Here is a 19,499-nt window from a genome sequence, read left to right as displayed (position 1 = left end):
CCAGCGGCGCCGGGTCGCGGAGAATCGGCGTGAGGCGGAGGCAATGGCGAGGTCTGGGCTGACGGCGCTGGGACTTCAAGCTTGGCTTTCGGAGCAGGGAGAGCGGCTCGGCATCCGGCAGCCCACGCCGGTGCAGGAGAACTGCATCCCCGCCATCCTCCGGGGTGAGCTCCTCTGTCGGACATCCTACTCCTGTCTTGCCCCCTTGTCCCTTCCCCTCCACACCCGATCAACCCCTGACCTCGGCTTGTGTTCTTCTGTTCCCAGGGCAGGACTGTCTCGGCTGCGCTAAAACTGGCAGTGGCAAAACAGCGGCTTTCGTGCTCCCCATCCTCCAGAAGCTGTCCGAGGATCCATATGGGATATTCTGCCTGGTATTGGCCCCAACCAGGTATCTGTGTCTAACTCGTCACTGGGAGCCCGTGTACTGTTGTCTATCCCCTTTACATCGGGAACAAACAACACAGAGCGTCGGGGGGTCAAAAAGAATCAGTGCAGGCAGAAGTTGTAGGTTGACGTTTCAGATCGAGATACTGCGTCGGTTCTTGTGAGGAGTTTCCAAATCTGAAACGTTGATTTTGTTTTTCTTCCCCCATTCACTGCCTCACCTGCCGAGGATTTCTGGCGTTTTCTGTTTTTGATTTAGAAAGCTCAACCACTGTTGATATTGGGACTGATTCCTCCTTCTCCACTCTCAGGGGAGGTTGGGTATTGTTAGTTCTGCCCAGGAGTGTTGGGTACAAGGTTCCCGGGGCCTTCCACTGGTGAAGAGGTAGGTGTGGGCCCTGCCCTGTGGTGGTGGGTAGGATGGGAGTGCTGGGTGTTTGCTACCCGGGGACAGTGTGTTAAGGACTGGCTGCTACTTTGGGAAATGTCCACAGTTATCAGTTAAGATTCCCTATATCCAGGAGTGATTTGCCCCAATACTTGCCACATTCAGTAAAGTGTAGTTTCGCTTTTTTTTTTAAAAATGGTAGAAGCTGTGGCCAGTCATTGGTCAAGGAGATGGTACAGACCAGAAGTGTTAATTCCCATTGAAGCTAACTAACTCTCACTACAATCTGTGGTTTGCTCTTTGCAGAGAATTGGTCTATCAAATTGCAGAACAGTTTCGAGTCCTGGGAAAGCCACTATCCTTGAAGGACTGTGTAATTGTTGGAGGAATGGGTGAGTATGTGGCGCATGGTGTGCACCCTGCTCTGTTCTGCACTGCTTGTCAAGCATATTTCAATGCAAGGGTATTGTAGGAAAGGCAGATGAGCTCAGGGCATGGATCAACACCTGGAATTATGATATTGTTACCATTAGTGAGACTCGGTTGCAGAAGGGGCAGAACTGGCAGCTCCATATTCCGGGGGTTTATACGTAACAGATCAGGAGGAATTAAAGAGGAGAGGTGACGTTTCTAGTCAGGGAAAATGTCATGGCAGTGCGCAGTCAGGACAGACGGGAGAACTCGTCTACTGAGGCTTTGTGGGTGGAACTGAGTAATAAGGAAGGTATGACCACGTTAGTGTGCTATATTGTAGACTACCCACCCAACAGACCTAAGGATTCAGAGGAACAAATTTGCAGAGAGATTGCAGACTGATGCAAGAAACGTAAGGTTGTTATAGTAGGTGATTTTAACTTTCCACGTATTGACTGGGACTCCCATACTGTAAAAGGGCTGGATATGATTGAGTTTGTTAAATGTGTTCAGGAAAGTTTTCTTAATCAGTACTTAGAAGTCCCAACAAGAAAGTGTGTGATACTGGATCTGCTAATAGGGAATAAGACAGGGTAGGGTGACAGAAGTTTGTTAGTGAATATTTTGCACCTGTGACGTGACCCACAGGTTGAAATTCCAAGTTGGGGAAAGGCCAATTTTGACAATATCAGAAAGGAATGGGCAAGTGTGGGTGGGGAGAGGCTGTTTTCTGGCAAAGGTGTACTAGGTAAGTGGGAGACCTTCAAAAGTGAAATTTTGAGAGTACAAAGCTTGTATGTGCCTGTCAGAATAAAAGGTAAAGATAACCCAAGTGTAGGGAATCTTGGTTTTCAAGAAATATTGAAGAGATAGGTGGTGTTCAACAGGTATAGAACACGCAGGAACAAATGAGATACTATATAAGAAATGCAAGAGAACTCTTGAGTCAATCAGGAAGGCTAAGAGAAGGCACAGAGGTGCCTTAGCACACGAGATGAAGAAGAATCTTAAGGAATTCTACAGATATGTTAAGAATAAAAGGATTACAAGGGACAACATTGGTCCTCTGGAAGATCAGAAACCATGCGTGGAGCCAAAAGCAATGGAGGGGAACTTAAATGCATCTGTATTTACTCAGGAGATGGATACAGAGTCTATAGAAGTGAGACAAAACAGCATCCTTAGCAACAGGTGTGGTACCAGAGGATTGGAGGATAGCCAATGTTGTTATGCTGTTTAGGAAAGGTTCTAAAAATAAACCAGGAATTTATAGGCCAGTGAGCCAGACGTCAGTTGTGGGAATGTTACTGGAAGGTCTTCTGAGGGACTGGGTACATGGGCATTTGGATAGACAGGGACTGATTAAGGGTAGTCAGTTTTGCACTACAGTAGGACCAACCAGGGTAGGTTTTACACAGAGAACGTTAGGGCACTGAGCAGTGCGTGGAACAGAGGGATCTGGGAATACAGGCCCATGATTCACTGAGCGGGTCATAAAGAAAGCCTTTGGCACATTGACCTTCATAAATCAGAGTACAGTCGGCCCTCCTTATCTGCAGATTCCGTATGCGCGGATTCAACCAACTGGATTGGGAAAACCTGGAAGTTCTTTCTCCAGCATTTGTTGCTTGAGCATGTACAGACTATTTTTTCTTGTCATTATTCCCTAAACAATACGGTATAACAACTATTTACATAGCATTTACATTGTATTAGGTATTATAAGTAATCTAGAGATGGTTTAAAAGTACAGGCAGTCCCAGGGTTATGAATGAGTTCCAATCCTGAGTCTGTCTTTAAGTTGGATTTGAAGTCGGAACAGGTACATCCGGTATTATTTAGTGTCAGTTAGTCAAACGTTTTTCTTAGCATATAGTACATATTTTACCTTTCTATGCATATAAAACACTTAAGAAACATACATATTTCAATAATTAAACCACTGCGTTGCTTAGTAATAATTGAAGCTTTCATCGGGGCTGGGCCTTTTATATGCTCCATTAAAATTGTTCCAATCGTTGTCTGAGTGTAGCCCTAATGCTTTTCTAGTGACCGATGGCGTTTCACCTCGTTCCGATTGCGTTATTACTTCCACCTTATTTTTAATCGCGATTGTGATTATTTTTGCAAACAGAAACACTGCGGATTCAGAGCTGCACCACCAGGTCCTAATATCCAGCACACGGAGACACGTTAAATAAAGTCCGGGGTTCCGCTGGGTCCTAAAGACCACCGCAATGATACATGTTAAATAAGGGACTTGAGCATCTGCGAATTTTGGTATCCGCGGGGGGTGGGGGGGGGGAATCCCGGAACCAATCCCCCATGGATAAGGAGGGATGACTGTACAGGAGATGGGATGGTATGCTGAAGTTGCATAAGATATTGGTGAGGCCTAATTGGAGTAATGTGTACAGTTCTGGTTACCTACCTACAGGATAGATCTAAATGAGGTTGAAAGAGTACAGAGAAAATTTACAAGGATGTTGCTGGATCTGCAGGACCTGAGTTATATGGAACAATTGAATAGGTTAGGACTTTATTCCTTCGAACATAGACGATTGAGAGGAGATTTGATAGAGGTATACAAAATTACAGGGGAATAGATAGAGTAAATGCAACAGGCTTCTACTGAGTTTGGATGAGAGTACAACTAGGGGTCATGGGTTAAAGGTGAGAGGTGAAAAGTTTAAAGCTAACACGAGGGGAAGCTTCTTCACTCAGAGCGTCATGAGAGTGTGGAATGAGCTGCCAGAGCAAGTGGTGCATGCGAACTTGATTTCAATGTTTAAGAGAAGTTTGAACAGGTACATGGATGGTAGGGGTATGGAGAACTATGGTCTGAATGCAGGTGGATGGGAGTGGGCACTTTAAATGGTTCAGCACAGATTAGATGGGCCAAAGAGCCTGTTTCTGTGCTGTACTTTTCTATGACTTGGTGACAAATTCCCTTACTGTCTTGCTGTTTCCTCTTTAGACATGGTCAAACAGGCAGTCGAACTTGCCAGAAAACCTCATGTTGTTATTGCAACTCCAGGCCGCCTGGCGGATCACATCCGGAGTTCCAACACCTTCAGCCTAAAGAAAATTAAGTTTCTGGTAGGTAAGAGTTTGACAGAATGTGGCTGCGGATTGGCCAAATACTGCCTGCTTCGACTGGAGTTAGAGATGTCGGAGCTGGTGGGTGTGGGGAGGTTAGGAGCCAGGATCGAGCTCCCGCTTGCAGTGACCCGCCTAGGGCCTGGTGGTGAAATTGATGTAGTTTATTTATTTCATTCAGAGATACGGCATGGGAACCGGTCCTTCCAGACCCTAGAGCCCGTGCTGCCCAATTTCACCCACGTGACCTGGATATCTTCGGAATGAGGGAGAAATCCAGACCACCCCAAGGAATTCCACACCATCACGGGGAGAACGTACAAACTGTTTACAGACGGTGGTGGGACTGAACCCAAGTCACTAACAGCTATGCTACACACACAGAATGCTGGTGGAACACAGCAGGCCAGGCAGCATCTATAGGGAGAAGCAATGTCGACGTTTCGGGCCGAGACACTTTGTCAGGCCTCACTGAAAGGAAAGATAGTAAGAGATTTGAGAGGGGGAGGGGAAAATGTGAAATGATAAGAGAAGACCAGAGGGGGTGGGGTGAAGCTAAGAGCCGGAAAGGTGATTGGCGAAAGTGATACAGAGCTGGAGAAGGGAAAGGATCATGGGATGGGAGGCCTCGGGAGAAAGAAAGGGGGAGGGGGGAGCACCAGAGGGAGATGGAGAACAGGCAGAATGATGGGCAGAGAGAGAAAGAAAAAAAAGGGAGGGGGGGAGAAAAACAAAAAAAAACAACTAAATATATCAGGGATGGGGTAAGAAGGGGAGGAGGGGCATTAACGGGAGTTAGAGAAGTCAATGTTCATGCCATCAGGTTGGAGGCTACCCAGTCGGTATATTAGGTGTTGTTCCTCCACCCTGAGTGTGGCTTCATCTTGACAGTAAGAGGAGGCCATGGATAGACATATCAGAATGGGAATGGGACGTGGAATTAAAATGTGTGGCCACTGGGAGATCCTGCTTTCTCTGGCGGACAGAGCGTAGGTGTTCAGTGAAACGGTCTCCCAGTCTGCTTCGGATCTCACCAATATATAAAAGGCCACACCGGGAGCACCAGACGCAGTATACCACACCAGCCGACTCACAGATGAAGTGTCGCCTCACCTGGAAGGACTGTCTGGGGCCCTGAATGGTGGTGAGGGAGGAAGTGTAGGGGCAGGTGTAGCACTTGTTCTGCTTGCAAGGATAAGTGCCAGGAGGGAAATTGGTGGGAAGGGATTGGGGGGACGAGTGGACAATGGAGTCGCGTAGGGAGCATTCCCTGTGAAAAGCAGAAAGTGGGGGGGGAGGGAAAGATGTGCTTGGTAGTGGGTTCCCGTTGGAGGTGGCAGAAGTTATGGAGAATTATACGTTGGACCTGGAGGCTGGTGGGGTGGTAGGTAAGGACAAGGGGAACCCTATCCCAAGTGGGGTGGCGGGCAGATGGGGTGAGGGCAGATGTGCGGGAGGTGGGAGAGATGCGTTTGAGAGCAGAGTTGATGGTGGAAGAAAGGAAGCCCCTTTGTTTTAAAAAAAGGAGGTCATCTCCTTCGTCCTGGAATGAAAAGCCTCATCCTGAGTGCAGATGCGGCGGAGATGGAGGAATTGTGAGAAGGGGATGGCATTTTTGCAAGAGACAGGGTGGGAAGAGGAATAGTCCAGGTAGCTGTGAGAGTCTGTAGGCTTATAGTAGATAACAGTGGATAAGCCATCTCCAGAGATGGAGACAGAAAGGTCAAGAAAGGGGAGGGAGGTGTCGGAAATGGACCAGGTAAATTTGAGGGCAGGGTGAAATTTGGAGGCAAAGTTAATAAAGTCCACGAGCTTAGCATGCGTGCAGGAGGCAGCGCCAATGCAGTCGTCGATGTAGCAAAGGAAAAGAGGGGGGGTGGATACCCATATAGACTTGGAACATGGACTGTTTCACAAAGCCAACAAAAAGGCAGGCAGAACTGGGACCCATACGGGTGCCCATGGCTACACCTTTGGTTTGGAGGAAGTGGGAGGAGCCAAAGGAGAAGTTATTGAGAGTAAGAACTAATTCCGCTAGACGGAGGAGAGTGGTGGTAGAGGGGAATTAGTTAGGCCTGGAATCCAAAACGCTGCCCGCTTCCTGGGTTATGCTTCTGAAAACCAGCTGTTAATATGGGCCATTGATCAAATCCCGGAGAGACCTTTCCTGTCTCCCAAAGCTCTGTATCAAGTCAAAACCAGTTGCAGAAAATTTAATCAGACTTAACAAAAGTGGTCATTGGTTGATTATTGTCACATGTTCTGTGATACAGTGAAATGCTTTGTTGTGCTTCCCAGTTAAAGTTCAAAGTAAATTTATTATCAAAGCACAAATCCAACCTTGAGGTTCATTTTCTTGTGGGCATACTCAGTAAATCCAGAATAGAATAATAACCGCAATGGAATCGATGGAAGACTGCACCAACTTGGGCGTTCAACCGGTGGGCAAAAGAGAACGAACTATAGAAAAACAAAAATAAATAAATAATAGTAGCACATAAATATCGAGAACCTGAGATAGTGAGTCCATAGGTTATGGGAACATTTCAATGATGGGGCAAGTGGAGTTATCTATCCCCTTTTGTTCAAGAGCCTGATGGCTGAGGGGTAATGACTGTTCTTGAACCTGGTGGTATCGGTACTCAGTACCCTGTACCACCTTCCTGATGGCAGCAGTGAGAAGAGAGCATGGCCTGGGTTCCTAATGACAGGTCATTCCCAATATAAATGCATTGAGGTTGTACAAAGAGAAAAATAACAGGATACAAAGAGTGTTACAGTTCCAGAAGATGGGCAGCACAGGTAGACAATGAGGTACAAGGGTCTTGACGTGGTAAACAGAATGAGCTCATTTTTATCATGTGGGGCGGAAGCTGTCCTTGAGTCTGGCTGTGCACGTTTCAGCCTTTTGTAAATTCTGCCCACTGGGAGGGGGGAGAAGGGGGAGAAACTGGCATGGGAGGGGACTTCGTATAACAAAAATATTTTAAAATCTGTTCCTTGTTTTTTTTATAAAATTTTTTATATTTAATTTTCAAATGGTTACAGAAGGAAAAAAAAATTATCAACCCTTCCCCCCTCCCCTTAACCCCTCCCCCCAACATATCCCTATAGAAAGAGAAAAAAAAGAAAAGAGTGCCTGGATATTGGGAGATCCCCACATGCTCCATGGAGTTCATAATAGCTTTAGTATACATATTTATTTCTTTCCCCACATAACCAGTAATTTTATATTTGGAGCACCTATATATTTAATCTTATCTTTTGTAAATAAGGGCGCCAAATTTTCAGAAATATTTTGTATTTATCTCTTATAAGCAATTTTTTCAAATGGAATGCAGCTAAAAGCTATATCTATTTTAATTTTCTTAATGTATGTTAAAATTCTTTTTCTTTTTGCCGGTCCATTAAGCCCATTAACATTAAAACTTAAAAAATCCAGTAAATTAGTCATTATTTTTAACAGGGTTACTCCAGTCTATAGTAATACTTAACTTTTCAACTTTCGTAGTACCTTGGGGAATCTTTTTAAAATTCTCCGTGTTGCTATGTGTCTCCCCCCCGATTGTCCAGGCAAAGAAAGAAAGATTAAAGAAAAATAGATTATAAAGAAAAAAGATAATAAAATACCCCCCTACTAATATTGTGTATAAAGAAAAAACACATTACCCCCCCCCCCCCGTTGTGCGGGTCATGGCAATCGCCATGATTACACACGTGAATCCCGAAGCAATTGATCCGAAGTTCCCCCAGCTCCCCCGTAACATAAAAAAGTATATATGAGAAGAAAAAAATAATATCACTACTCTTGATTAATATTTCTCAAATTTTTACCTTTCTCCCCCTGTATCATATAATTATGAATATTTTTAAATATTCTTCTGTCCATTCACTGTCCCTGTCTTCATCTTTAATCCGTTTCACTTTTAAATCTTTGGCTGTGGTTAGCAAATATTTGGGAGTTCTTGTGCAAATTCTTCCGCATCCCGATAATCAGTAAAAGATCTTCTTTTTCCGTCATCCAAAAAAATTATCAGGGTTGCCGGGTGGCGCAATATAAATTTATAACCCTTTTCGCATAAAACTTTTTTTGCTAGGTTAAATTCCTTCTTTCTCTTCAAACAGTCATAACTTATATCAGGATAGAAAAGAACTGTTTTCCCTTCTATCATCAATGGCCTGTTTCTCTTTCTGGCACGTTGGGCAGCCTCCTTCAGGATCTTTTTTTTATCCTGATATCTTAAGCATTTTATCAAGATTGATCGTGGGTTTTGATCAACTTGAGGTCCTAAGGCTCTGGGAGCCCTTTCAATTTCAATTAACTGGGTTCCTCCTTCCATTTCCAAAATTTTCGGAATCCATTTTTGAAAAAAATTTATTGGATCCTCTCCCCCATACCTTCTTTAAGTCCAACAATCTTAATATTATTTTGAATGTTAAAATTTTCAAGTACATTCACTTTTTCCAACAACTGTTTTCTTTCTGATGTCCAGGCAGAAATATTATCTTCCATTTTATTCACTCTGTCAATGGTGTCTCCCGTTATTTCTTCCAAATTTTTAATTTTCTTGTCCATTTTGTCCTGTCTTTTCATCATTTTATCAAATATAATCTTCACAAAATAAAAGACACAAATAATACTTATCAGCCAGTCACTAAGTCACACAATATGCTACCGGAGGGAACTCAAGTGTCCCGACAGTTTCTCCCTCTAAGTGTCCTTGTCTCTGTATCCAGCTCTGAACACTGGTCATGACCCAGCCAAAGAGAAGACTTATTTGCACAACAAAATTGCCCCTTTTTATACCCTTCAAAAATATAACTTTTACCCCAGAGCTTTTCCATCCCTTCGTGATACCATCCTGCATTCCCTTATCCCTTGCGACCTTCGATCTAGGCACTGAACTCAAACAGAGACAACAGGTTTGTAAAGAGAAACATTCTCCAGCAGTATCTAATCTCAAGGATGTACGTTCATGCACATCCCCAGAGTGTCGCCACATTCAGAGATTAAAACATTTTTTTCTTACAAACTTACATTTTGTGTTTTCTATCTCAACACGTACAAGGGAGGAATGAAATTGTAACTCATTCCTTACAATTGGCAGCTTTCCCAAGGCTGCGGGAGTATAGTCAGGTTGTTCAGAAAGGCGTATGGTGTGTTTGCCTTGTTTAGTTGAGGGATTGAGTTCAAGAGCTGTGAGGTAATGTTGTAGATCTAGAAAATCGTGGTGAGACCACACGTGGAGTATAGTTCTGGTTTTCTCATTATAGGATGGATATGGAACTTTAGAGAGAGTGCAGCGGAGATTTGCCAGAGAGCTGCCTGGGTTGGAGAGCACGTTTTATGAGTTTGGAGCGAAGGAAGAGGTGATTTGATAGAGGTGTGCAAGACCAGAATCAGGTTTAATATCACTGGCATACGTCGTGGAATTTGTTGTTTTGCTGCTGCAGTACAATGCAAGACATTAAAAAAAACTATCAATTACAATCTTATGTATAATAAATAACTCTCAAAGATGGCATCAATAACTCAAAAATAGAGCAAAAACTAGCGAGGTAGTTTTCATTGTCTGTTTAGAAATCTGAATTCCCTATAACTAGCACATTCCTTATCGCCAGCTGTGATACAACCAGTTAGAATGCTCTCCAGAGTAAATCTGTAGAAATTTGCTAGTCTTTGCTGACCTACCTAATCTCCTCAATCTCCTTATGAAACATAGTCGCCTTTGTAATTGCATCAATATGTTGGGCCCAGGATAATGTTGACACCCAGGAACTTGAAACTGCTCAGCCTTTCCACTGCTGATCCCTCGATAAGGACTGGCGTTTGTTCCCTCGACTTCCCCTTCCTGAAGTCCACAATTACAAACATAAGGCAAAGGAACAGAATTAGGCCATTTGCCCCATAGAATCTGCTCTGCCATTTCATCATGGCTGATCCATTATCCCTCTCAGCTCCAATCTCCTGCTTTCTCCCAGTATCCCTTCATGCCCTGTTCAATAAAGAATCTATCTACCTTTGTTTCAACTATACCCAATGACTTGGCCTCTACAGCCACCTCTGGTAATGAATTACACAAATTCACTCTTTAGCTGAAGAAATTTCTCTTCACCTCCTCTCTAAAAGGATGCCCCTCTATTCTGAGGCTGTGTCCTCTGGTCTTGCACATACCCACCTTAGGAAACATTCTCTCCACAACCACTCTCTCAATGCCTTTCAGCATTGAGGTCACCCCTCAATCTTCTAAATTCCAGTGAGTAGAGGTCTAGAGCCATTAAACGCTGCTCATATGATTCCGGAACCATTTTCATGAACTTCCTGTGAACCCTTTCCAATGTCAGCACATCCTTTTTAAGATGAGGGGCCCAAAACTGCTACAATACTCCAAGTGAGGCCTCACCAGTGCTTTATAAAGCCTCAACATTACATCTTTGCTTTTATATTCTAGTCCTCTCAAAATGAATGCTAACATCACATTTCCTTCCTCACCACAGACTCAACCTGCAAATTAACCTTTAGGGAATCCTGCAAAAGAACTCCCAAGTTCCTTTGCACTTCAGATTTTCAAATCTTCTCTCCTTTCAGAAAATAGTCTACGCTTTTATATCTTCTACTAACGTGCGTGACCATACACTTCCCAACACTATTCCAGCTGCTAGTTCTTTGCCCATTCTCCTAATCCTAAGTCCTTCTGTAGCATCTCTACTTTCTCAAAACTACCTGCCCTCCATCTATCTTCATATCACAAAGCCATCAACTCTGTCACACACACACGCACACACACACATATATATATATAAAAAATGTAAAAAGTGGTCCTAACACAGACTCCTGTGAAAACCACTCGCTAGCAGCAGCCAACCAGAAAAGGCTCCCTTTATTCCCACTCTATGCTTCCTGCCAATCAGCCGAAGCTCTATCCTTGCTCGTATCTTTCCTGTAATACCATGGGCTCTCATCTTGTTTAGCAGCCTCATGTGTGCCACCTTGTCAAGCAGGCCTTCTGAAAATCCAACAACATCCACCGATTCTCCTTTATCTATCCTGCTTGTAATTTCTTCAAAGAATTCCAAGAGATTTGTCAGGCAAGATTTTCCTGCAAGGAAACCATGCTGACTATGGCCTGTTTTATCACGTGCTTCCAGGTACCCTGAGACCTCATTGTTAGCAGTCGACTCCAACATTTTCCCAACCACTGAGGTCAGAATAACTGGCCTATAGTTTCCTTTTGCCTCTCTCCCTTCTTGACTGACATTTGCAATTTTCCATTCCTCCAGAACCATGCCAGAATCAATTAATTCTTGAAAGATCATTACTAATGTCTCCACAATCTCTTCAGCCATCTCTTTCAATCTCTACTTGCCTGGGGGTGTAGACCATCTGGTCCAGGAAATTTATCTACACTTAGACATTTCAGTTTCCCAAGGACTTTCTCCCTAGTATTGGCAACTTTGTTCACTTCAGTCCCGACACTCAAACTTCTGGCATACTGGTAGTGTCTTCCACAGCGAAGAATGATGCAAAATACTTACTCAGTTCATCTACCATTTCCTTGTCCCCCATCGCTACCTCTCCGGCATCATCTTCCAGCGGTCTGACACCTACTCTCACCTCTTTTTTACACTTGACATATCTGGAGAAACTTTTGGATTCTTCTCTAATGTTTTCGGCTAGCTTAGCTTTGTATTTCATCTTTTCCTTTTTAATTACTTCTTTATTTGCCTTCTGTAGGTTTTTAAGTTTCCAAATTCTGTTTTATGTTGGCTTCGACTTCTCTTGTCAGCCACTGGCGTGTCATCCTGGTTTTAGAATTTTTCTTACTCTTTGGGGGGGGGGGGGGGGGGAGGGGTGTGTGTGCTTTTGTACACGCACGCACACACACACACTTCTTTTCCAAATTGATTTTCCAATCAGTTTTGGCTAGCTCCTCTCTCATTCCTCTGTAATTTTTTTACTCCACTGTAATACTGAAACACCTGACTTTAGCATCATTTCAAATTGCAGGGTGAATTTTACCATATTATGATCAATAGTCCTGAAGGGTTCCTTTACCTTAAGGTCTCTAATCAATTCTGGTTCATTGCACAACGCCCAATCCAGAATAGCTGATCCCGTCATGGGCTCAACCACAAGCTGCTCATAAAAGCCATTTTGTAGGCATTCTGGAAAATCCCCCTCTTGGGATTTCCCAATCTACCTGCATGTTGAAATTCCCCATGACTAATGTGACATTGCCCTTTTGACATATATTTTCTATCACCCATTGTAACTTGTAGACGATATCTTTAGTTCTGTTTGGGGGTATGTACATAACTTCCATCAGGGTCTCTTTACCCTTGCAGTTCCTTATGTCTACACACGGTTCAACACCTTGCTGTGTCACCTCTTTCTAATGATTTGATTCCATCTTTTACCAACAGACCCACTCCACCACCTCAGCCTACCTGCCTGTCCTTTTGATACAATGTGTATCCTTGGGTGCTAAGATCCCAGCTATAATCTTTTGGCCACAATTCAGTGATGCCCACAATGTCATACATCTCTATCTATAACTGTGCTACAAGTTAATCTGCCTTAATCTGCACTGTGTGTTCAACTATAACAACTTCAGTCCTGTATTCAACCTTTTTGATTTTGTCCACCTTTTACATGGCAACTCATCCTGTTGACTGCAACTTTACCTTATCAACAGTGTCTCCTTGTTAGCAGTCTCATTGCGCACTGCCTCTGTTTGTAAACCAACTATCTCATCGTCAGCACTCTCTCCAGTTCCTACCCCCCCCCCCCCCCGCCAAACTAGTTTAAAGCCTCCCAAACAACTCTCGCAAAGCTGCCCTACGGATATTGGCCCTCTTCCGTCTCAGGTCTAACTGGTTCCTTTCGTAAGCCAGTTGACTTATCACCGAGAGATCAAGTGGACAGCCAGAAATTTTTTTACCCAGGGTGGAAATGGCTAATACAAGGTGATTGGAGGAATGTATAGGAGGATGTCAGAGGGGGGTTTTAGTGGTGGGTTCATGGAATATAATGCCTGGGTCAATTAGTTGAGGCAGATATCTTGGGGACATTTAAGAAGCTTTTACATAGGAACATGAATGTAAGAAAAATATTGCAATATTGAAGCAGACGGGCCTGTACTATGCTGTAATTTCTATATTCCATTGACAGAATCAGTGGACGGGAGGCTGATTTTCAGGATAGACTTGGCAAGTTACAGCGAGGGCAAGTGAGTACGGGAGGTTGCCAAGACTGAGGATGAGAGAGGGGACTTGATGATTATTTTGTCTGTGAATTGGTTCTGTTTCATTTGAGTAACTGTGTTCCTTTGATCTAGGTACTGGATGAAGCTGATCGGTTGTTAGAGCAAGGTTGTACTGATTTCACACAAGACCTGGAGGTGATTCTAGGTGCTGTTCCAGCACAGCGACAGACTCTGCTCTTCAGCGCCACCCTCACCGACACTTTGCAGGAGCTCAAAGCGATCGCAATGAATCAGCCCTTCTTCTGGGAAGCTAAGACTGAGTTAGTACAGATACCATTTGGCTAAGATGCAGACTAAAGCTCCCTCAACGCTGTCTGACAAGACAATTCCAGGGCAGGGAAAGCACGAATTAAATAAAAAAAATGCTTCCTTTCATTGTCCTCACTTTGCCTTATGACATGCTGGTGTTTTGAGTAATTCGCTGTGTGAATTCAGCAGTGTTGAGGTGTCTTTTCTAGTTGGGTGGTGGAGGTCCAGAGAATTTTATCAGATCTTCCTCTTAATCTTGTGCAACTGACCAGTGTGATGTAAAGCTGGAGGTTTGCTCCGAACGGGATGTTGCCGGGTGGATCGATATAGACTGTGGAATATGGGCTGGATATTTAGGGATTGGGGGAAGTTGTTGGGATAGGGCTGGGGAAAAGGGGCGAGTGTTTGGACCATTTGACACTTCTGACCCTCCCCTCCTCCATTTCATGCCAAGAGTTCGGACTGTGGCGGAGCTCGAACAGCGGTACCTTCTGATACCAGAGCGAGTGAAGGAAGCTTACCTTGTGCACATTGTCCAGAAGTTCCACGATGAACATGATGACTGGTCCATTATTATTTTCACAAGCACTTGCAAGTAAGTTCCATAAATGTGGGTACATGCACAGACATATTATTGTCAGAGGCTGGGTAGATGCCAGTGAGAACGAGACCTCAGTGGATTACTCTTGCTGGCCTCAGTGTTTGCTGCTCTAATCGCTACTCCTGTCTTGCAGAATGTGTCAGATTCTGACCATGATGCTACGGAGATTCAACTTCCCATGTGGAGCGCTTCACTCGATGATGAAGCAGGTGAGTTAGAGATTGCAGTACACATTTGGATACAGAATAAAACTCTCTGCGTTTGGATGGAGGTCAGTTGTCTCAAGTCAAAGACACTGATGCACAATTACCTTAGGGGCATTGTCTGAGCCCAGCCACCAAAATCTCTTCCTTCATAATAGTCCACAAAATATTCCTCAGAATAGTCTTCCTTCATCTCAAGTCTGAAGTAAAGATGTTTGCTAAAATTAGGTAAAATATTCATGCAGTTAAAAATAAAGCGGAACTTACCTGAACAGGATACACTACAGAATTTCCCCAAGGCTTCCTTTGACAGCAGCTCTTGAACCTAGAGCAACTGGTTAATGGGAGCAAGTTCTCCGAGTTGACAGCCACTTTATCTGATGTTTGTTCTTCATCATGGGGTCAAAATCCTGGAGATTCCACCTTTCTTGTACAGTGGTGGTACCACTGAATGGACGACATGGTTCATGAAGGCAAACTTGCCATTGACTGAAGGGTAGTTAGAGACCGACAACAAATGCTGGCCTTGCCAGTGATTCCCTTCATCTCATGAATGAATCGAAGAAAATAACATTAACAAATCAGACACTTACAGGGCAGGTAAAGGAGTGTAAATGGATATGGCCCAGTCCATCACAGGTAAAGCTCTCCCCACCACTGAGCACATCTGCTTGCAGCGCTGTCACAGGAAAGCAGCGCCCATCATTAAGGACCCCCACCATCCAGGCCATGTTCTCCTCTCGCGGCTGCCATCAGGAAGGATTGACGGGCCTCAGGACCCACAGCCAGGTGCAATAACAGTTACTACCCATCAATCATCAGATTCTTGAACCAGAGGGGATAACTTCACTCACCCTGACACTGAACTGTTCCCACAACCAATGGATTCACTTTCAAGGACTCTTCATTTCATGTTTTCAATAGCTATTGCTTATTATGTTTTTTCTGTTTGCACATTGGCTGTTTGTCTTGCTGTGTGTTGTCTTGATGAAATTCCTTTGTTTTTATATTTACTGTAAATGAATCTAATGGTGGTAATAGTGATGTATATGTACCTTGATAATAAATTTTCTTTGAACTTTATAAGGGAAGTTGCCAGGACCTTGGGATATTTTGGGGATAACTAAAACTGGTATGAGCTTTGGTCTGATTGGTTGTTTCTCCCTTTACAGAAGGACAGGTTTTCCACTCTCTCCAAGTTCAAGTCGAGTATCTTCAAGATCCTGGTGGCCACAGATGTTGCTTCTCGGTATTGAATCCTGGGTCCATTTCTTGTGCTTGGTGGTGGGGTTTGCCTGTGCCTGGCGGTAGAGGGCAGGAGGTTGTGGTGGTCATAGTGAGAGTTCTGTTCTCAGAGAAGCAGCTGTGACTGACCACTGATGTTTGTACTCTATCCTTGTAGAGGACTTGATATTCCCACAGTCCAGGTTGTCATCAACCACAACACACCTGGGTTGCCCAAAATCTACATCCATCGAGTGGGCCGCACAGCAAGAGCAGGTACGCAAGGCCCTCCACTACCTTAAACTCACTCTGTGTTCTCTGGAAGAGACTGGACAGTCAGTGTTTCGGGTCAAGACTCTGTCTTAAGTGAAAAGGGAAGGGGACTGATGTATAAACATCCAACTATATTCCTTCATAGATGCTGCCTTATTCAGAGTTCTGCCAACACTTTTGTTATTCCAGATTTCAGTATTTATGGCTTCATCTCCATCTATACTATTATCCTTTCCTTTCCCAAGGTGCTGTGATGGGAGCATAAAACAAACTGTGGAAGAACTCAATGTATTTGAGGGTCTTGACCCAAAACATTGACCATCTCTGTGGCCTCACGGAGAGGACCTGCTGTATACTTGCAGCAGTCTATTTAATTTTCTTACAGATTTTAGCATATATGGTCTCTTGAATCTTTATGCTGAAATGATTTTTTTTTCCTTCTGTAGGTCGAAATGGTATCTCTATTACTCTCGTCACCCAGTATGACATTCACCTTGTTCATGCAATCGAGGAGGAAATAAGTGAGTTCAACCTGGTGCTGGGGGTAGCAGTTCCCTATTGGAGTGCAGGATGGCAGGGGCACTTCAGTCCTTAATATAAAACATGTAACTATTTTGTTAACAGAGACCAAATTGCAGGAGTTTCCTGTGGTTGAAGATGAGGTGCTGAAGATTCTTACCCACGTCAATGTAACTCGGCGACAGTGTGAGAGTGTGAGTAGTGGGAGCACCTCCTGGGGCTTTGGGTTTGTATTTAGTGAGTTGAGGGTAGGAGGAGCTAGAGGGACCCGGAATCAACTTCTTGTGGGGAGATGCATGTTGCTTAACCAAGGTCACATTCCTTCAGTGATCCTAGCCTACTGTACTTGGCATTGCTTGTTTCAGTAATGAAACTGTTTTATTTGCAGGAACTTGAGTCAACTAACTTTGACGAAAAGAAAGAAATCAATAAGCGGAAGCAAATGATTCTTGAAGGACGGGTAAATAGGGCAATGCTTTCAAATGTTTTCTTCAGTGGAGTCTGTAACAAGGCATTTGACACCTCTTGTCTCCAACTGTTTACACTGTCTTTCTTGTTCGAAGGACCCAGACCTGGAGGCGAAGAGGAGAAAGGAACTGGAAAAGCTAAAGGAGAAGAAGCGCAAATTTCAGCAGAGGATGCATGAAACCCTAGAGAGAGAGGCAGCCACACGACTCAAACACAGACTGCTGAAAAAGCGAAGGAAACAAGAAAAGAACACACGGAGGGGCCCTGGTCCAGAACAAGTTCAAATGTAGAATTATTTATACTTGCCATTCAAAATGGGACTGTTCTCTTTCATCCAAGCAGGAGTGTTCTTGTATGAAAATCTTGTGCATTGTAAAATACCAGTTGTATAGATATTTCCAGAAACATCCCTTTGCCATCATAGTGACTGTTTTATACATTATAAATTGAATTGTGGAGTTTCATATTATACTATCTTGTATGTTCTTGAACTAAGAACAATTCCTTCATGTCACCCTAAACATTTGGACTCATTCTTGTGTCATAGCCCTATTGTGTATGATGGTGGTGATGACAGGAATATCAATTTTTTCATTTAATCAAGGCAGTATAAGTGGAAGAGAAATTCCCTCTACCTGTTGGTAGGAACCAGAAGTAAAATGGACAGGTATTGATGCCAGACAATGGAAGGACTTCAGTGTTCAGAAAGGAAACTGAAGGCAAACCCAGAAATTTCAAGTTCATGGTAGGAAGCTGTTGGAAACTATAGTAGGGACAATAACTTATGTAGCTTTGATTTCTTTATTGAGTATGCAACAAGGATTCATATTTTTTAATGATGGTTAATACTACAGGATAGAATGGGTCAGTTAGACAAATTTAGAATGAGAAGGGATCTAACTGGAATACACAAAACTGACTAGAGGGGAGAAGGCCCTGGAAGAAGGGTGGGTCTCAAGATTCACAGTAGTAATTTCATTAGGTGGAAGAAGCAATACAGACCAAATGCTAAATATTCAGGGTATGTGAATAGATTTTTAAACCCTCTTGGTTGTTTTTGGGGGGGGGGGGAATCAGGAATATGGTATTGAGCTAGTCATTGATTTGATGAAGGCTAAGGGCTGTATAGCCTCTTGCTTTTCCATTGCCCTCTCAATGCAAGGATTAAAATAGGAAAGTCAGCAAAAATTTATTGAAGGCAAATTGTCCATAAATCATACATTTCCAATGTATATGTACCCAGACTTTTTTTTAAAAAAAAAGTGTTTCAGAAAATGAAGTCTAGTGGTATAGCTCAAGGAATGAGACTTATTTTACTGATGATGTTTTCCAAAACCACTAAATTATAAACAAAAATTTAAAAAATGTGCAGCTGAGTAAACAATATGATAAGACTTCTAGAAAAGGTGTAGAGAGAACCTATGAAATTAAACCCCCCCCCCCCCCCACCAAATGTAAAGGTATAAATTTTGGCAGAAATGAAGCAAAATATGAACAATTAAGACACACACACAAAAATCTTTCTAGTTGGCAGGACAATCCAAGAGAGGTATTCACACTAATTATGTAAACTACAGGAAATAACATTAGATCAACAGGAATGATGTAAATAGTCACTTGATGGGTCATAGGGCTTGTATCCACACTGTTTGACTCTTAGACTATAGAACTATTTTAGCCTGTTCTCAACTGTTAAGCCAGCAATTCCAACTACCCCAATGCTTTGTCAAGGTTGGCCAAGTTCAGGTGTTATATTTTCTGGCCACTCAGATGTACATACAGAATAGCTCAGCATCAGCAAGACCCCTTTTCTATATAAAAAAGGATCCTGAACTATGATGGAGAGTGTTGACTCCATTTTTTCTATTGGTAAATTCTGTCACAAATGTTTGTAAAGGAACTGATACATATTTGACTACTACTTTTGCAGATGCTTTCTTATGACCATTACAGCCTTTATTGTGCTTGTAATATTTGAAGAAATTTGTGGATGGAAATTAAATGGCTAAAGAATGCTGGAACATGTAATGATATTAATTTGAATGCATGGCTAACACATCCCATGTCGTATTGAGGGAGCACTGCACTGACAGGTACCCCCCCCCCCCCCCCCCATGACATTAAATAAACTGACCATCTACCCAGGTGGATACAAGAGATTCTGTAAGCAAAAGTTGAAAGCAAACTTCAACTAAAATTCATCATCTGGAATCCACCAGACTGAAGAGTCACAAGCAGAATCCTCAGACTGGGGAACAAAATGAAAGGTGCAAATACTTCAACTCTTGTCTGGAGTCCAAGGCATTATTTCATTTCCAATAATGGCACAGAACTAATTGTGCAGTTAGTTATTGACAGATTAGATGTATTTGGTTTAAACGAGAACAAAAAGTGTATAGTTTGATGTT

The 19,499-nt window shown here is 43.2% G+C and overlaps 1 protein-coding gene across 1 annotated transcript; it reads left to right on the top strand.

Annotated features, from left to right (window-relative positions):
• The first annotated feature begins 17 nt into the window (after window positions 1-17).
• ddx49 (DEAD (Asp-Glu-Ala-Asp) box polypeptide 49) lies at window positions 18-18,126 on the top strand. Its single transcript, XM_059991316.1, has 13 exons — window positions 18-164; window positions 268-391; window positions 1,082-1,167; window positions 4,167-4,288; window positions 13,627-13,814; window positions 14,258-14,398; window positions 14,538-14,613; window positions 15,780-15,856; window positions 16,010-16,107; window positions 16,551-16,625; window positions 16,729-16,817; window positions 17,012-17,083; window positions 17,187-18,126. Exons 1-13 carry the CDS (start codon window positions 44-46, stop codon window positions 17,379-17,381), a joined length of 1,464 nt encoding a protein of 487 aa, XP_059847299.1. The 5' UTR covers window positions 18-43; the 3' UTR covers window positions 17,382-18,126.
• Window positions 18,127-19,499: the final 1,373 nt, after the last annotated feature.

This window comes from Hypanus sabinus, chromosome 16 (genome assembly GCF_030144855.1).
Source record: "Hypanus sabinus isolate sHypSab1 chromosome 16, sHypSab1.hap1, whole genome shotgun sequence".
NCBI classification, from domain to species: domain Eukaryota; kingdom Metazoa; phylum Chordata; class Chondrichthyes; order Myliobatiformes; family Dasyatidae; genus Hypanus; species Hypanus sabinus.
Note: the sequence above shows the minus strand (reverse complement) of the source record. Positions and strands in the feature narration are given on the sequence as shown.